We start from the raw sequence: 20688 nt of genomic DNA, 5'->3' as shown, positions 1-20688 counted from the left end.
CATCCTTAAACAATTTCCTCTATTGATAAAATTATAAATCTTACCGTTTATTTCAAAAATTTCTTGTCCCGATGATTGGAGCCATTGCCGTCACTCAACTTTGTTGAGCCGTCCCACATGGCTATAAATAGAATAGACGCGAATTACCGACCTCAAAAGACAGAGGAATTCAAAAGTCCCCTACCTTGTGATTTTCTTCTGATTCATGGGACAAGAAGTGTGTGAAAACTCTTGTTTTTTGCAGCATAGCTGGTAGTTACCTGTATTCAGCGTCATTCCCAAACGTGCTGAACTCTTAGAAATGTTTTCTTTAAAATCGTTCTTTTTTGATTTGTTCTGGAGAACAAATCCTGCCATGTGGCATTCTGGTATGGCCAGGCATGACCTTCCTGCGAGGCCATCCTGGGCTAAAAGCTTGGGCCACCATACCCGTCACGGCCACATCTGCAACTTCACCCCCGATCTCCATTCAGCTCCAGCCTGACACAAAGCCCGGTTGCAGCCGTCGCATCCTCCCGTGACCCAATGTCCCTCTCCACGCCCGGCCCGCTTCAGCCCTTGTCATCCCCCTCCCACAGGGGAACAAGGGCTGAAGAGGGCCGGGTGTGGAGAGGGACATCGGGTCCCTGGAAGATGCGACGGCTTTGTGTCCGGCTGGAGATGGAGCTGGTGCTGGATCTGCTGGAGCTGGAGATCGGGGGTAAGTAACCCTAGCCCCAACCCTAATCCTAGCCCCAACCTCAACCCGAAAGATCGTTTTAGTCATCTCCATCACGTAACGCTTCCAAACTTGATCATCTCCACCATGCTGTCATATCCGTCACATGAGTATTTTATGCTCATGATGTGTAAAATAAGACAACAGTGACCATCACTATCAATTGTAATTGATAAATGAACAGTATGCTTTTGCCTATTCATCTGAAGTTAATATTGTTTTATCGGAAGTTGGTGAAAAATTATGTGAAGGTTACCATTCTTGCTGAAAATCACCACTTTTTTCGGCAGTAAACTGTTACGAAGGTTTAAAATCAATGCGTTAGACTGAAACAGTATTTTTTTTTGGTGGTTTATTTGAGGAAGATACTGCATAATTTGAAAGACTGCAAGAAAAATTTGATTCTTAAATCAGTTATATTTTGCAGTGTTGTTCATCATAAAAATATGACGGATATGACTGAATGCAATACGCAACCTGGAAAAAGAAGAGGAAAAAATAAATTAAATTCTCTAAAAGATTGCGCCAAACATATTTTTCCCACAGTAGAGATGTTCATCTATGTGAAACAACATTCAAAGTTGCAAAAATTTAAGTTTTATTTTCGGGTTTCCAGAAAGTTAAAAGTAGACACTTACTGAAGAATCACCCTATACTGTCTATCCTCTATCCTCAAGTTCAAGTTCAAGTGAGTTTATTGTCATGTCTCCCTGATAAGACAATGAAATTCTTGCTTTGCTTCAGTACACAGAACATAGTAGGCATTTACTACAAAACAGATCAATGTGTTCATATACTATAATATAAATATATACACACTTGAATAAATAAACTGATAAAGTGCAAATAACAGATGATTGGTTATTAATAATCAGAGTTTTGTCCGAGCCAGTTTTAATAGCCTGATGGCTGTGGGGTCGTAGCTATTTCTGAACCTGGTTGTTGCAGTCTTCAGGCTCCTGTACCTTCTCTTTGTCCTTTGTTCTGATGGAGTGCCTCGTTCCAAAATGTCAGCCATTCCTTTCCCTCCACAGATGCTGTCTGTCCCACTGAATCCTTCGAGTGGTTTTTTTCTACCTCCAGTTCCATCATCTGCAGTCTTTATTATCTCCATATTCATAATCATAACTCCATATTCTTAACCAGAGGGATTTGCATATGATGCTTGAATTTTTGTCATAATCTTAGAATGTCTATTATTTGTTGCTATTATCAGTTTTCATTTTTCTTTGTAGGGATTTCATTCAGGTATTGCTGATGCGGTTGTATGTGTCTACCACTGCAACCCAGCTACAAAATGTACTAACATTCACAAAAGCATTAATAATTGTCATTGCCATTAATATATGGAGACAAGTTTCCTTTTGTTGATGATTCATGTGTGTTTCTTATCTATGAAAGCAGCTATCTGCTAAGCGTTAATTTGTAAGCAGAATTGCAAGTATGATTGTTTTAATATGAACAGTGAATAATTGTTGTGAAACAAGGTACTGTTAAAAACATTTCAATTGCTTTTTTATCAGCAGCATTGAGAACTGTGATTATACATCTTCTTTCAGCTTGATCTGCTTTCTTTATCAGTATATTTGGAGAGTAACTGAGCCAATAGGCTCAATGCTGTAAGTTGTACAATATAAAAAGGCTGTTCAATTGTGGGTGTATTGCCTGAAGACATTAATGCAAGATACTTAGAAACATAGAAACAAGGATGCTTAGTACAAAATACTTTCTGCTTTTGAAAATAATTGAACATGTGTAGAAACAAATTTTGTGAATTTTAATGTAAAAAAAAGGATACATTTTGAATTAAACAATTTAGTATAACTGCTGAATTATTTGTTGATTATTGATGCATGTTAAAATGGAAAATTTCAGAGGTTTCTGTGTTACCTATTCATAAGTGCTCGCAAAAGGTTTATCTCGCAGATTGTGTTATTGAATAAGTAATATAGAACAACATTTTTATTGTTTATCTGATTTAAAGTAAAGTAGTGCTATTTGGGCATCTTTGTTAAGTAAAAGTGGAAACTGGTAGAATTTATCACAAGATATTGTGCAATTTCCAGTCGCTTTTTGCTGACAGCACTCATTGACTTAGCTCATCCCCTCTTCATTTGTTGTCATGCTTTATCAATTTCCATTCAGTCCATTTCTACATTTAACATTCCATAAAGGTATCTTTCTTAATCGATTATATGTATGATTTCCAATAAAACATCAAGCGTGTGCTTATACGTAAGGAGACTTGGTAAGTTTGTCTTTTGGGTATTTTATATGTCTCTGCTGTTTATGTTTCTACTCAGATTCTGGCAATTAACCGAGGGGAAAAATTGAAGATTCTGACAGTGAAGGTCAACATTCCTGACAGAATCAAAAATATGTTCTGTGGATGGTGCATCAATGAAAGGTCTGTCCGCGTAATAATACAGCCTAATATTAAACTTACTTTGTATAACTATCCGTTTGTAATTATTTATCTCTTTGTTGTCTCTTTGTGAGACTCCCACAGCAGGCTATGTGGAAATGTCATTTTAAATATGAGAATGCCTGCCCTGTTTCGATCATCTGCATAAAGCAGACCCAAATCATTGTGAAGCTTGATTTTGTCTTTGGATTCTCCCTTTCTACCTATCCATGGGAGAGTATTTGTACTTCCTTGTGCTAGAGTTGGAAAAGAAAACTTCATGGGTGAATATGCATAAACGCACCAACATATAGTTTGCAAATTGCCAATGTGGTATACAGATTATGTGAGGTATATAGTTTATATTTATTACATGTATTAAAATGTGTCCAAAATATTGATTCAAGTGCAGGTTGATAGAAAACATCGTTGAATGCCTGTTTGTTTGTTTTTGCAGATTTAAATTCCACTTGATACTGAACTACTTTAAACGGGCTGTGGTTGTTTATACTTGCAGTAGAAGTCATGTGCACGTTCATTTAATTTCATGATTAGCATAGAATCTTTAAGGATATTTTACAAGGGTACAAATATTTTAATTCCATTTTTCCAAATTCTTTCCATTTTCTATGCTATTTTTGGATTGATTAGTAGGACTGGATGTTACAATCCCTAAGGATTTTCACTACAATTGACATTTGGTATTCTTGGGGATGACCACTAGGTGATTTTGCTACCAATCAGACACATCTTCAGTTGTGTACCTCAACGTCACTGGGTGTTTTGGCCTTTTATCACAAGACACTCTCAATCGAGGCAGGCCCACCGCAGGGAGATCAGACCTGGGTGTGTGTCTTATGGTTAGCCTCTAGATGGTCACGTGGCAGCCCAGACAGCATCTTTTCTCTTCAGCCACAGCCAGTGACTGCTCCATTCGGCTTTTTTTCCCTTCCATCTTCCTCTCTACAGCTGACTGTGGCTGGTTGGGCTCTGGACTCGTGTCCGTTGGTGGGACAGTACTTGGTTGAGCTTCGCCTGGGGTGCTGATACCCTGTGGACTGTGGTGGTTAACCTGCCAATGGGATTCACTCGACTGATTTGGCCACATTTTAGAAAGTAATGGTCAATGCGAGGCCCCTCATCAAGCTCTCTCAGGCACTTTTTCCTGCCCTGGTGGATCTTGAGACCCTTCTCTGATGTTATCTTTTCCCCTGGATATCAAATATGTTTGAAACATTACATCTGGAAGAGATGAGATTCCTCTTAGCAGATAAAGCAAACCAATTCCAAAAGACGTGGTCTACGTTTATGGACCTATTACAAGCATGAGGTGCAATAGTAATTTTTTAAAAATAAATAAATAAATAAATGGTATCAGGACCTGGCATTGGGAGATAAAACAACAAAAACAGACTTGGTTGGTAGTCTTTCTGCGGAGTTTAATGTTATAATAGAGCGATTGTCCTTACTTTCTTTTTCTTTCTTTTCTAGGGTCTACTTTCTTACTTTACTTCCTTCTCTAACTTCTTTTCTAAGGGGCTTTCTTTTCCCAACACTCTTCTGCACTTCACAACTCTTGCGCACCTTCTTTACTTTCCTTACTTCTATCTTTTTCTTAAAGCTTTAAAAAAAAAAAAAAAAAAATGAAGCGGTACAAAAAATGTATTAAGATATATGTGTTGTGTGTTATTGTAATTTACCGTACTTCTAAAAATAAAAAAAAAAAAATCTTTTCCCAGCCACAGATGCAGCTTTGTAGCTTAAGGCCTGCCGGTGCTATGATTAACCTTCAGTGTTCCTTTGCAACATTTTACCTGAAATTCAAGTTCTGAAAGAACTGGAAAAATAATGAGCATTTTTGTATCTGTTAATTTTTTGTAGCAATGGCATTCATAACTATATGCTGTTGTCACTAGTGAATCAGCAGCACAGCATTACAAGAATTGCCAGATGAAAACTATGAAACCTCTTGCATCCAGGTAGCCATGTGACTAATTAAAGCAATCAATATCTTAACAATTAGCTTATTGTTGATCCAATAATGACGCAAGCAAAATCCCAGCAGTGAAGAATTCTAAAGTCATCTCGCACTTTTCCTTCCCAGCGTGTCATTTTTATTATATGTTGTACCACCTCCATAATCTAATATTAAATGATTTGGAGGAAATACCTAAATCTGAATCAATAGTTGTATGTTTTTTGTTTTAAATGTTGAATACATGGTTGAGATTGCTGATGTTCAAGGTATCTTTTGTACTGGTCTGCATAACATTACTGTTTTCTGAAGAATAATAATACCTCAAGGAAAATCTTTATCAAATGCTTCTACTGATCTATATGTTTCAACTTTATTCTAGATGGCGACCTCGTGGTTTTGCAAGGCCTGAATTAATGAAGCTCTTGAAGGATTCTGCTGAAGATTCTTATAAACGACTCATTTATCCACTTTTATGCAGAGAATTCCGGTAACAATTATTTTCAAAATATTTTCAATTAGTTTTCCTTCTCCCGAAAGAGTTAAATCACGGCACGAGCAATCTATTGGTAGTAATACAGTGAGGTAATGGATCTAGCTTAGTATCAGGAGGTCACTTGATAATTAAATGCCAAGCTGATTGCAACTTTTAGCTGTGCACTTTCTAACAGAAGTTGCTGTGGAGCAAGTCAGAGAAGTGTTAACCTAAACTAGGTTTAGGGACGACAGATGGCACAATGGGCTAAGTGTTCGGCTGGCGACCGGAAGGTGGCCGGTTCGAATCCCGCTTGGAGTGCATACTGTCGTTGTGTCCTTGGGCAAGACACTTCACCCACCTTTGCCTGTGTGTGAATGTGTGTGAGTGATTGGTGGTGGTCGGAGGGGCCATAGGCGCAGAATGGCAGCCACGCTTCCGTCAGTCTGCCCCAGGGCAGCTGTGGCTACAGAAGTAGCTTACCACCACCGAGTGTGACTGAGGAGTGAATGAATATTGCGATGTAAAGCGCCTTGAGTATTAGAAAGGCGCTATATAAATCCCATCCATTATTATTATTATTAAACTACTTTCTTCTTGGACCTAAATATGACATGGCCCTTGTGGAGTATTGACTATTACTTATTGACTAAGTTGAAAGGAATTTTGAGTATTATATTGCCACTCAATCCAGGTCTGTACAATAGTGGTTAAAACACCCAATTTTAATTTGAGATACATACAAAAAAGCTTGCATGAAGAAATGAAGGTTCCTTATTTTTACACATAGATTCATTGATTGTAGGACAAAATTATTGCTGTCGCCTGTCCAATGCTTAATCAGTTCGACGGGTACATGAATAGGTAAAGTTCAGAAGGACATTGGCCAAATGCGGGGAATTGTGAAGCTTAGATGGAGCATCTTGATTGGCATGGACAATTTGGGCTGGAGGGTCTCTTTCCATGCTGTATGATACCATGTCTCTATGACTTTCAAGGTTGGAGCATAACTCTCTCCCCTTGTATTCATTGCCCTGAATAATGAATATGTCATTTAACAATGTTATCTGCCTGTGTTGTCATCTTCAAGAATATTTTGGGGCATTGAAGGTGTATGTCCTTGCCTCACTGGTACTCCCAAGATACATCACCTCACATTTTTCTGTATTAAACCGCATCTGGCATTTTTCAGCAATTCCTCCAGCACTGAGATATTGCCCTGCAGCCTAAGACCATCCTCCATACTATCAACACTGGTTCCTGAGAACTTCGTAATCATGTCTTACGACAAGAAAAACTTTCTTAAAACAAGGAAAATTAAAAGTCAGTAGAGGTTTTTCAGATCATCATTGATTTTAAAGAAGGAATAAATTAAAAAAAATCTAATGGGATGCATTCTGAAAAATAGCCCTGTTCCAAAATGGTATCTATCCATTTCCTCCACAGATACTGCCTGGCCTGCTGAGTTTCTCCAGCACTTTATTTCTTTTTGTACCTAGTGGGAGATGAGTTGGTAATCAGAGGCTCTGTATTTAAGTTAATTATTTAAAGAACATCAGGGAAGAAAAAAAGGCACAGGGTATTGTTGTTTGGAACGCAGCACCAAAAAGTGATGGACTTTTAAGCCTGGACATTTGTGCCTTTGGCTGTCAAGGCCCTTAACTGTCAAATTCCCTCATTAAACCTCTTTGCCTCTTTTTCCTCCTTTCCTTTTTGACCTAGCTTATCTGGCTTAGAAAAGGTATTGTTTAACATTTTTACAAATCTGCTGAAGATGCTTTATAAATACTAGTTTTTATGGTGACAGTAGAGGTAGATTGAATAATAATTAACACAAGGTAATTGGATTAATATTTTTAGCTGTCAGATTCATAAATTCCAAAAAGATATTTTCCCCAGCTTTTTCAATCTATCGTGATTGGACAACTCCCATTCCAAACATCAGAGTTGTAATTTTATGCCAGGTAACTCTGTTTCTAGGTTATGGAGAACAAATCTGCAGAAAATTCTCCAGATTTGGTCTCAATACGCAAGACTAATTTGTTGTTTTGTTCCAATGCACTTGCAATAAAGACCAACACGTCATTTACTTCCCAACTATAAACTCTAGCTGCATGTTATCTTCAGTTTTTGATCTCTCTTTGCAGCAATATTTACTGGTTTTGCACAATGTAAATGAGTTTGCTCTTTATTTTCTATCAATAAAATAAACCGCATCACATCTTGCAACATTATGCTCCATCTTTAAACCCACATGTTCAACAACCGTACAACTTTGCAAATTGTTTGCAATCTCCTAATACTTTCACCCAATGCTTTTGAATAGCTTTCTTTTCATATAGTGAACAGATTTGTAGGTTCCAGTATGTGGAGAGTTTTTTGATCCAAAGTGGGTTTGATTGAATGGCTGACTGGCAATTACCTGGTTTCAGCAAGTTAAACCAGGTACAGGGTTGAAGCCTTTAACTTTCTGCCAAACTCACCCATTCAATCTATTAGAAGTTGAAGTGAAAATTGATCATCCTTTAATAAGATTAAAACTGGTTTGCATGGTGATTATTGAAATTTTGAAGTGAAGAAAGGCTTGTTGTGAAATTGTTTTTCAATGCTTTGTGTAAGATTAGAACTCAATTGTAGAAATTATATTCAAATACATTGAAGATTCATTCTTCAAATCTGCATTTTCTAGAAAATAAACTCTGCTTTAGTTGTCCATGATTCCTTATATATCAACCTAATGCCTGGGAAAGATGTACTGGTGGTAACATATAAGATTACAGTAACCTCAGCCAAGTAGTTTTAATTGTTACAAATCTTAGGTCACACAATTGAAATCATGGATATGAGGTATCAATGCTAAATTTCTCATTGTAAATAATGCACAGTCGCATCTTGTCCGTTCTGTTGACATTAAACCTGCAGAATATCTGGAGCAAAACTGAAGCATGCACCAAACCAATTCAGATGCCTAATTACAAAGCCAGCTGAAACTCATGCACTCTGCCCATTGAACCTCTGATCCACATGTCTCAATTAACCTATGATCCACATGTCTCAATGTACCCATTGTAAATTAAATAAATACATTAATCATTCCTTTTATCTTTTAAACAGAGTTTTTCATGGTTTAATATACGTTATACAGCATACTTTGCATGCATTTGTAAATTTAAATTTTTATTTAAGAGAATAATTTTATCTAAAAAAATTCCTGACTTGACATTTTATGGACATTGGATAGAAAATGAGAAATACTGATGTTATATTAATGTGAAGCTTCTATTTGTCTGCATAACATTGTACTTGTTACATTTTGTTGATGGAGTTAATACTTTGATTTGCCTTCCTTTTAAGATCCCTTTTGACTTCAAATGCTGAGAAAGAATCAATTGCAATGTTTGGGAGAAATCTTCGACAGCTTCTTTTGATTAATCCTGTTCGTGGACGGGTTCTAATGGGAATTGATCCTGGCTTTAGGCACGGCTGTAAACTATCAATCATTTCAACTACCAGTATGTACAAATCTTATTTCTTTGGAAGTATTTGGAATTCTGCCAACATGAATACTTTCTGTGCAGTTCAAAATGAGTTATACATTTCAATATGCACAAGGACTGACTGTTTATTTGTTGTCTTTATTATTTATATATATATTTATTTATTTCTCACACACACACACACACACACACACACACACACACACACACACACACACACACACACACACACACACACACACACACACCAACACACACACACACACACACACACATAAATAATATAATATTTATTATAGATAGATAGATAGATAGATAGATAATGCAAAAACTAAAAATCTTTTTCGAATGTTGAAATATCATTCTCAAAAGGCAACAAATAAAAATAAATCCTTATGCATATTGACATTTAAGCAACACTCTTATCCCATATCTTTATATTGTTTTCCATGGATTTAATTTGCTTATTTAACAGCTACATGTTGAAGGGAGATCCCTGATCTATGCAAAAATCCAATAAAGAAATATCAATGGAAGCAAAATGCCCCCAGATCATATTTTACATAGTATAGTAAAGATATTTGGATAATTACAGCCCAACTTTTTTTTTCATGGTGACAACTTGAAGTAAGTTTCAAAGCTTCAACATTAGAATACTCTGGTTTCCAAGATACGTTGATCTCTGTGGGTTATGGCAAATAGCGTATTGACATAGAATATTTGATTATGTATGTAATCATATTCAGTGAGTGCTTTGATATCTTGTTAACCCTCATGCTTTTTTTTCCAGGCCAGATTCTTTACACTGATGTTTTATACCTATTTGGTCAAGGGGCACATAATGCAGCTGAAAGGTTAAGGCATCTACTTCATAAGTACAGGTATGATTACTTCATAAATATGGTTATATCTTGCACCTGCTTTTGGATTACCTAGTTGTACACTTTGATTGCCAAGTCATTAAGTAATTAAAGGTTTTTGACAGAGTAAGTCATTCTTGGAAGCTGTCATCAACAATGCCATTTGGTGATAGCCTGTTCCCCAATGCACAGTTTGTGTTTCACAAGGTCCACGTGCCCCGAGACCTCATTACACCCTTGATCCAAATATGGATTAAAGAACTGAATACTGGAGGTGATGATTGTTAGATTACGATTTATATGATTTCAAGAAGCTTGCTGTTGTAGAGATTAATTAAATGGAGCCAAAAGGAATGCCACAAAGGATATGAACCATTTTATATAAAATACTTTGCTTAATTTGTGTTAAACTCTGTTAAAATACTTTGCATAAAATACAAGTGAATTGCAGTTCTGTGATAAGCCTAATATTTAGAGTGCAAGTTAAGTTAATGGAGAGAAGCTCATTCCCTATAAAATTATGTCCAGGTATTGGACTTTGAAATCTAAATATATTCACCACGGCAGAAGTGCAGGTTTTCAGAGTAAGAAATCAAAACACCCAATTAGTCCTTCACAGTAACTAATAATACTGCAAATTAATAATTTGTTGAGAGTTCTTCTGGAGGGACAACCTACAGTAAAGAATATACCTTGGTGAATATACATGTAATTGTGATGTGATTCTTTTTTAGTATGTATAAAATAAAACAAATTTATAAGTGAAATGTTCAGTATAAAATTTGTTGGTAGATTTCAGTATTTATTTTAGATACCAACAATCCAGTCTCATACATTATACATTAATTCACAAGATTGCAGAAATTCAAGGATAAAATCAAGCACAAACTTCTGAATTGAATCAAGCAACAAGGAATAATCAGTTAAATGGCCTCGTGCTTTTTCTCAAGCGCATGCTTGCTTCTCAAGAGCAGATTAAATAAAACAAATAAAATGGATGAGAATAGAAAAATAATAGAACAAGAGACTCATTATCCACTGATATTTAAATATGTCAACCTAAAAATGGCATTTGCTTCATACTTGCGACTTAGTTTTATGTAATCAATACATGCAATAAACTAGTTGGGTTACTATTCCCAAAAATATTGCCATGCCTTGGTTTTGCTTTCAAGAAAACAAAGTGGAAACACCAAACTGCAATCACAAAATTGGACTTTTCAACAAGGTAGCTGTTGATTTGGAAAATAAAAAAGGGCATGTAAGATGTCATCTTGTTAAGTGGAAAGGTAAATCAATCATTTGCTGCTATGAATCTTTCCATGCAGATGTTTTAAGTTTATTCTCCAGTAAATTAAAAATAAAGAAGATTTTTCTTTATTTTAATTCAATTTTTAAATTGAACTTTTATTCTTTTTCTTTAGTTGTACAACCATAGTTATTGGTAATGGAACTGCCTGCAGGGAAACGGAGTCTTTCTTTGCTGACTTGCTAAACCGGAAATATTTTGCTCCTCTAGATGTTGTCTACTGGTAAGTCCTGTTCAGCAGCTTCGTAATAGAGTCATAGTTGTAAAGCACAGAAACAAGAGCCCTTTTGCCTACCACATCCATGTTTCGCTTACTACCCATCTCCACTGTTTCCGATTGCCTGCATTGAGTCTATATCCTCTGTGCCTTACCTATTCATGTTTCTTTCCAAATGTCTCTAAGATAGTGATTGTATCTGACTCAAACAACTCTTCTGCCTTCAAGATCCAGGTGTGCGCGCGTCCTTTAATGCTGTTAGTAACTCCTATCTTTCACTTTAAATCTACACCCTCTGGATTTTGTCCCACCATGGGAAAATATTTCTGACCATCTACCCTATCTATGCCTCATAATTCTATCAGGTCACCCCTCGGCTTTCTTTGCTTCAGTAAAAACAAGCCAAGCCAATCGAATCTCTCCACAAAACTAAAGTCCTCTCATCCAGGAATCTCCTCTGCACTCTGTTGCATAATTATATTGTTTATTGCTAGAATTGAAGTGTTTTATTCAAAGTAAAGTTGGTTGACAGTATTTGCAAGTAAAAATTGAACCGATGAAAATGATTGTGACTTATGGTCAGAAAACCTTCAATTCATCATATGACATTAAAATGATGGCAAGAGGTTGCTTATGGATGGGAAATCGTAATAGGAGATATTAATGTTGTTTCAGACTGGAAGTATTAAATGATCTATTTTGGGGAAAATTGATCACAGATGACAGAAATAACTTCTATGTTCTGAACTGCTTGTTTTCCTGCAGGCTGTTAAAGCCAGCAGTTCAGCTGGCTGCAGTGTATAGAAATGGACAATGTGGATTTCAGTCATATGCTTCATGCTAAGATATGTTTTGGTGTAGCCCACAGCATACCTTTCAAACTGTAATGTTATTTTAAATATTTAGTATAATGACAATCAAAAACCCATCCGTGTGTAAACCCATGAATTTCCAAGTAATCAATTTTTTATTTTGTTATTAACCATGTATAGCTTTTATTTAAATACTTTGCACTTACGGAGAACAGAAACATGATCATTAAAAAAAAAGACACCAAACTAAAGGAATTATTAGGAGAATTATTAAAAGATTGGGTCAAAGAACTGAAGTTGTTGGAAAGATTAAATGTTGAAATTTCAAAGCTTGAACCCTTGAGATCCAAGTGCATGCATCAAAGATGGCGCAAAGGAGTCTGAGTGATTAGTTTAAAGAATGTATAGTTCTTGGAAACATGTGGGACTTGATGAAGTTGCAGAGATTGGGAGTGTCCAGAAATTTTCTGAATAAGACAGAGTTTTAAACTGTAGACGTTGATCCAGGAGTTATGGATAAACAGGGGAGAGTGGATTAGGGGTATGTTGGCAGAACCTCAAAGGATACTAGGCTTGTAGAATTTGAGCCATGTACCATGGGAGGTTTATGGATTGTGTTTGGAGATGGCAAAAGCACGGATGGGGATTTTTGTACTAAACACATTACAATGTGCATTAGAGATTTCACAAGGCATTTTTTTCTAGTTGCTTTGTTCTCCAAAATCCTTCACGGGTTTGAAAAATTGTACAGATATTTATTTGATTGATAACAATCCACCTGTTAAACACTACATTTTAATTAATGAAATTCTGTTAATTTGAAAACCTTATCTCTAAACAAAATGGTTGGAAAACAAAGTGTATTAGTGTCTGGAAGTAGTCAATTCCTGTTCAATATTTCTAGTTGATTTCTAGTACTTCTAGGGATAAAAAAAATAAATGAATGCAAGGACTAGAAAGCTGAAAGAAAACAAAGTTCTGGAAATACTCCACAGATGAAGCTCAGCAGAATACTCTATCTGTGGAGAGCAAAACCAAATTAACGTTTCATGTCAAATATCTTTCATCAATACTTTGTCAAGCACCATGCTTTTATTTCACTTTATTCTTAGCAAAGGCAGAAATGCTTCCTTTTTATTAACTTTGTTCCTAAATAAATTGTAAAAGTAAAATTTATTCAATGTTTTAGTTTTTCTTCAACCCCTTTCATTTTAGTTATGTTTTTATGTTGTATGGCTTATAAATGTTGGCTACAAATAGAAATACCATTCACGTAATATGTTAAACAAAATAAAAATAAAACTAGAAAAGCATAAGAAACAAATGTGAAAATTGCAACCAATTATTAAAATGAAAGCAAATAATTCATGTTTATAAATACCATCTGGTCTTTATTTGACCTTAATCTTAAATGAGAAATAAATATTTTTTGCAGCGTGTTATAGTAATGGGCATTTCAATGCTTTTTTTTAAATGATTCCTAGTCCAACATTAATAACGTCAGTATTTTTTCCATTGTTTCTCTTCTGGACCCTTTGTTACTGACTGAAATTTGTGTTGGACTTCTTCCCATCCCAATGTCATGAGGTTTTTTTGTAACAAATCTTTATCCATTGCCAGACATACAGATTTTGACTGTTTTCTATTAACTTGATCTATTCAAGCCAAGAGTCTAGTGTATTTTAACTGAAGCAGATGTCTCGCATAAGCATATGGATTCATTGTTTTTATTCAGTAAAACTAATCATAGGTTCTAAAGTGTGTATAGAACTTGAGAATGTTCATTTTTAAACATTGTCAAATTCAAGTTAGATTTAAAGTTCAGAGATATGTTCACTTTGTTTCACGACTTCAACAGATTTCAGCAGACCTTGTCAATGGCTGAGCTGCAAATTTATAAAACTGGTAACTTTTAGGAAGTGTACGCAATTTATACATTTACATTTTGTTATATGTCACTTCCGGCTAGGTGTATTTTTTTCGTTAATTTGTTATCAGTTGTGTGCTGCATGGTTAACTCGTGGGTTCCCCTTCCTGAAGTCAACAATCTTGATCTTGCTAATGCTGAGTGTAAGATTTTTGTTCTGGCACTATGCAACAATGTTGATCTCCCTCCTGTTTTCTGACTCGTCATTACCCGTTGTTTGTTCAATGACAGTGGTATCACCTGCAAATGTAAAATTGGAGTTGTGTCTGGCTACAGTCATGGGGATAGAGAGAGTGGAGCAGAGGACTTTGCACGCGACCATGAATATGCACCTGTGCTGATGGTCAACGAGGAAGAGGTGTTGTTACCAAACTATATTAAATGAACAAAAACTAAACTACTGGATGAACTCAGTGGGTCATGCAGCATCTGTGGAAGAAAATGGAATGATGAAGTTTCAAGTCGGGACCCTTCCTCGGACACTATTGATTTAGGTTTGCTGTTGAGGAAGTTCGAGATCCAGTTGCATAGGGAGGAGTAGAGACCCAGCTCTCTACCTTTGACGATTAATTTGGAAGTGATGATGGATGTTTCACATTGAACTGCAGTCGATGATATAAGTGTTCCAGATGACAAAGTGGTGCGGAATAGATTAGAGAGCCAGTGAGATCACAACCACTGTTGATATGTTGTGGCAATAAACAAATTAACGGGGCTCCCAGTCATTGCTGGGGCAGGAGTTTATTTGCAGCATAACCAACCTCTTGAAGCACTTCATCACAATGGATGTGAATGCCACGCGCCGGTCGTCATTGCTTCTCTTGGGCATCGGAATAATGGTTTACCATTTTAGCAGAAGTGGAGACCTTGGACCATGGTAGCAAGAGATTGAAGATATTCTCAAACTCCAGCCAGTTAGTTCTCGCAGGCTTTAAGAATGTGGCCACAGTCATCATCAGGGCCAAAAGCTTTCAGAGTTTCACAGTCAACGGACCTTCGGACTTCAGCCTTGGAGCCAAATCACAGGGCCGTCACTCAGGGCTATGGAAGCTGTGTCATCATTGATACGTTTTGAAGCATCATTTCGATGCTTTCCATTTCGATACATCATTGTCCTCCGTTTGGTTGACAATAAAGTATGATTCACTCAATCATAGAATTGAGCTCGTCCTGGTGTGATGCGTGCCGTCACGAGGTATACTGTTTCACCTTGTATGAATTGATGATGTGTAAGCCCTGCCATAAGTTGCCAAGCATCAGTTTAGTCCAGAAATGTCTATTTGCATTGTTGATTACTTTCTGGAGGTCATAGGTAGACTTCTTGTGTGACTCTGGATAACCTGAGTTGAAAGCTGCAGATCTGATAGTCAATGGATTACAAATCTCCTGATTCATCCAAGCGTTCTGGTTAGGAGACACTCGCACTGTCTTGGTTGAAACACTCTCCTCTGCACATTACCTTATGCAGTTCGTTACAACTGTGGCATATTTGTTCGTCTGTTTCTGAGTCCTTTACCCGGTCTACTGAGACCAAGCAGTCACAAAATTGTTCCTTTGCCTCCCTTGACCAGCCAATCCTCTCTGCCAGAGATGCACTGTTTTGTTGCTGTCTGTACACAGGAAGAAGGTGGGCGAGAGATGGAGCAATAGGCGTCTCTGGTGCCTAATCCTCTTCTACTGCAGGAGATGCGCTGATGGTAGTTTTGGAAGTGTTTTCTTCATGCTTGCCTTGTTGAATTACCCAGCAACGATGGAGAAGGTGTATGGGGCTACTCTAAGTAAATCAAGCAATTGCTCTAAGCAAACGTTATTTTTCTGCAATTCACTTTTCTGTCCTGTGCGCAAGTAATATGCAGTTCTTTTGTTCATCCTACAATTTATGTAGAGACTTAAATGTCTGATCTCTTTTTCCTAGACAGCTCATATTTGAATCTTAAGCTGCATCCAGCAGCAATTTTAATATTTTTGGAACTGCATTTTGCTAGAATATTTTATGACTAGAGGGTCTGAGCTATAAGGAGAGGTTGAGTAGAAATCTATTCCTTGGAGCCAGAAGGATGATGGGTGATCTTATATAGGTGTATAAGATCATGCAAGGATGAAGAATAGATCGGGTAGATGCACAGAGTCTCTTGGCCAGAGTATGTAATTCGAGGACCAAAGGAAATATGTTTAAGGTGAATGGGAAAAGATTTAATAGGAATCTGATAGCTAACTTTTTTGCACAAAGGGTGGTGGGTGTATGGAACAAGCTGCCAGAGGAGGTAGTTGAGGCTGGGACTATCGCAACATTTAAGAAACAGACTGATACATGCATAGGACAGGTTTGGAGGGTGATGGACCAAACGTAGGCGTGTAGCTGATGTTGGCTGGTGTGGACAAGTTGGGCCGAAGGGCATGTGTTTCACACTGATTCACCCTATAACTCTATGATGTTCCCCCTCATCCTTCTAAACTCCAGCGAGTACAAGCCCAGTGCCGTCAAACGCTCATCATATGTAAATCCAATCATTCCTGGGATCATTCTCGTAAACCTCCGTTAGACCTTTTCCAAGGCCAGCGATCCTTTCTCAGATATGTGGCCCAAAATTGCTCACAATACTCCTGATGCAGTCTGACCAGTGCCTTATAAAGCCTCAGCATTACATCCCTGTTTTTGTGTTCGAGCCTTCTCGAAATAAATGCTAGCATTGCATTAGCCTTCCTTACTACCGATTCGACTTGCAAATTAAAATTTTGGGAATTCAGCACTCTGAGTCCCTTTCCACTCCGATTTCTGAATTCTTCCCCTCTTTAATTCTTTAGATATTTAGTTCCTTGTTTTGTTTATAGATTTAAGGAAGTGAGCTAATGGTTAAAATGAACTGAAACCTAACAAATTTGTCTTATTAAAAGGAGGACAGGTATAGGTTATCTATAATTTGAATTAAATTTGCATTGGTACTTATTAAGAAATTGGCCAACCATATATTTGCATCTTGCGATCATCCACACACCTTCATCTCTATCACTGTTCTCTGTCCACCTAAATTAGTTTAGTTAAGTTGGCATCTAATTCCTTGACAACACATTTTAACATGCTTATTTTTAAATACCTGTTTTGTCTGACTGTACCCATATACTTTTTCATGTTACATTTGCCTTTTTTCTTCTGCATAACTGTGTTAGTGCTGAGCTGCACACTTTGATAATTAACCCTCAAGGATGCAGGACTGAAACGACAATCAAGTTGCAGTAATTAATTGACACTCATATTATTTACTTGATTGGCACATTCAATTTCTTTTCAAACAGCATTAATCTGTATTTCATCAGGAACTGTAACTTTAGATGTGGCCTTGGGACTTGGATTACTCAGAGTTCCCTTTACTGTTATTAATGTACTGTGAAAGAAGTACACGGAAAAGTCAACATCAAAGCCATTTTTATAAGGAAGTGGCTGTTGTGATTTCCTTGGTATTAAAAGTTGCCTGTCAAATAATTCAGCTGTTATACTTCTTTTCACAAACCCTTGAAACAGAATTAATTGCAACTGTTCCTGGGATCTCTATAGCTTTGGAAACCTGATAAAATGGTTAGGGGAAATGATGTGCACGTTAAGGACGTATGTTGCAGTTGGAGTTATACGTGTTAAATTGCTGATCACATTTTGGTTTTAGTATCAGCCCAAATTCATAGTTCTTAAAGTGGAATCTGAATCAATTGATAATTGAGAAAGAGGACGTCTTATTTGCATTTTACTTTCTTTACCTTATTTTCAATGCTTTCAGATAATGAACATTAAAGACACTTTCAAGTACTGCTGTTTCCTGATTCAAATAAATGAACAACTGAGATAATTTGTTAAAATGGATTCCAAAAAACGCTTTATGCGTATAAAGTGGTATTGGTAAAACATAAAATAGTTCTCTTTATTTTTGTGATAATCTCCCTTAATCATAATTTTGTGGCAGACGGTGTAATGTGCTTTTATCAACTACCAATATTTGGATCAAAAGAGATGATCCTGACAGGCCACGGGGGCTTGATTACAATGAGGATGAGGTTGAATGGTTCAAGGTTCAGACCTGCATAATTCAACCAGAGGCAATAAGAAGAAAGAATGAGATACTTGTATCCTGTGCATTATCTAATCAGCTGTCAGTCTTGGTTGTGGAAATGCAATGTATTTGTTATGTAGCATGCAGCTGTATTTAACAAACAATTGTGTAAAATCTGAGTTACTTTGGGATCTAATTTTAAATCCATAGAAACTGCAATTGTCCATGCAAAAATTATTCTAAGACTGGTTTCAAAAAATTTTGATCTCTAAAATGAAGTACCCTTGCACGTTCAAAATCCCATTTGAAGATTATTTGGCTATTTATAAGTACAAATGTTTCCCTTTGATAACTTGAACTACACTTCCAATCCTTGGCTCTTAAGCCAAAATGGGACCAGAGGTATTCTCTCTGACCTGATTGAAACAGTTTGTTAAAATATCTATGTGTATTTTATTCAGGTTTTGCATTTGTTTTTGTAGAATACATTTGTTTTTGAAGTGAACAGTATCTAGAACGGAATGGCTTTAAAACGTCTCGGGCTGGATTTGCTTTTGTCAGAAAAGATCACAGCTAATTAAACAGTATTCAATGTTCAGTTTTCAACTCTTGAAACAGATGCAGCTTATCCCTGCTTGCAGCAAGATCTAAAAAAATAAATAGGCATTGGCTGTAACATTTGCACAATACGTTCAGAAACACTGATAATATCCCAAGGGATGCCATTGACCGGAAACTTAATTGGACCAACTACACAAACTATAGAAGACCTAGTCAAAGAGCTGGTAGCTCAAGATACCTCAACATCTTTCATCTCAATTCCTTTCAACATCTGGAGCACAGTGAATAATCTCCATTTGTCTGAGTTAATGCATTCCAACAACACTTAAGAAGCACAACATTAGCCAAACTAATCCAGAACCGTTTGACTCTACTACCAGACCACTGTTGAGTGAATCATATACCATAAGCAAACTCCACTAAAATTAATTGCCAAAGCTACTTCAATAGCGTTCTATGGTCTGATAGGACAAGGGTTTCAGGTGCATGGAAATACTGTAATCAACAGGTCTCCTTCAATTCACACTCCATACTGACCTTCATTGCTGTTGGCTCAATTTTGAAATCTCTTTACAACAGTGTGGTGAAAATACCTTCAGAAGGATTCCCACAGTTTACTACTCATGCAATGGGAATTAGAGATGGGCAGCAAACTTGTGCTCTGCCAGTGAAGCCGACAGCCCAGAAATAATTATAACACAATAATGCCACCTGTTTGTGTGGAATAAGGGGTAACCATTTAGAACGGAGATGAGGAAACACTTTTTCACACAGAGTTGTGAGTCTGGAATTCTCTGCCTCAGAGGGCAGTGGAGGCTGGTTCTCTGGATACTTTCAAGAGAGAGCTAGATAGGGTTCTTGAAGATAGCGGAGTCAGTGGATATGGGGAGAAGGCAGGAACGGGGTACTGATTGTGGATGATCTGCCATGATCACATTGAATGGCGGTACTCGCTTGAAGGGCCGTATGGCCTACTCCTGAACCTATTGTCTATTACCTCCACCTCCATGCCTTTTTCTATGGGAAGGAGTCCTCACCACCCAGTGATGACCCCTTCACCCATCTTCATCAGACCCCCTCCTCTTGGACACCCTCTGACAGCCTTCTATCTTTAAACCTTTTTAATTGGTGTATCTGCGGTGGAGAGAGTAAGCAGTTTAATTTAATGGTTATTGACGTCTCTGATAACCTGACCAGGACCTGGCACATCAATAAGATCACGAAATAGACACACCAGCCCTTCTACTTTAAAGAAATTTGATATGTCACCCAATATTCCAGCAATCCTCTACACATGTACTGTGGAAAGTATCCTGTGTGGTTGCATTATTGTCTATTATGACAACTCCAATGCACTAGAATGCAAGAGGTGACACGGTGGTGGTATCAGCCTGGCCATCGCAAACACAGCCCTTGCCACCATCAAAACCATCTACCTGATCATCAAAGATCCCCATCATCTGGGCCGTGCTCACTTCTCACTGCTGCCACCATGTATGACGTACAGAAACCTAAGGTTACACACCACCAGGTTCAGGAACAACTACCTACAACTATTAGGTTCTAGAACAAATTTGCACAACCCTAATTTTAATTCAACAACGGAACACGACGGCCCCTCTTTACTACAATGGGCTTGTTCTCTTTTAATTTGTGTTTCACACTAATGTCTTTTTGTTTTTACAGTCTTTTTTTCATTTTACTGTTTGTGGAATTCATGTGTCCTTTGTGTATGATTTATACATAATTTGTGTTTTTATTTGTTTGGCCGAGTCTACCTGCCTGTGATGCTGCTTGCAACAATCTCATGCTACCAATAACTCACTGTACGTGCATATGGCCATAAACTTGACTTGATAGACACAAAATGCTGGAGTAACTCAGCGGGATAGG

General features: G+C 37.2%; 1 protein-coding gene across 1 annotated transcript in view; it reads left to right on the top strand.

Moving 5' to 3' along the window:
* Window positions 1–20688, top strand: part of srbd1 (S1 RNA binding domain 1) — a 222944-nt gene that overhangs the window by 36926 nt on the left and 165330 nt on the right. Inside the window, exons 11-15 of the mRNA XM_033025530.1 lie at window positions 3022–3125; window positions 5480–5587; window positions 8927–9084; window positions 9860–9950; window positions 11354–11461. Of these exons, the coding sequence (XP_032881421.1) occupies window positions 3022–3125; window positions 5480–5587; window positions 8927–9084; window positions 9860–9950; window positions 11354–11461 (569 nt within the window). The remainder of the gene's footprint in view (window positions 1–3021; window positions 3126–5479; window positions 5588–8926; window positions 9085–9859; window positions 9951–11353; window positions 11462–20688) is intronic.

The sequence above is a fragment of the Amblyraja radiata genome, chromosome 8, assembly GCF_010909765.2.
Source record: "Amblyraja radiata isolate CabotCenter1 chromosome 8, sAmbRad1.1.pri, whole genome shotgun sequence".
Taxonomy (NCBI): domain Eukaryota; kingdom Metazoa; phylum Chordata; class Chondrichthyes; order Rajiformes; family Rajidae; genus Amblyraja; species Amblyraja radiata.
The sequence above is the reverse complement of the archived record's forward strand: the minus strand, read 5'-3'. Positions and strand labels throughout refer to the sequence as shown.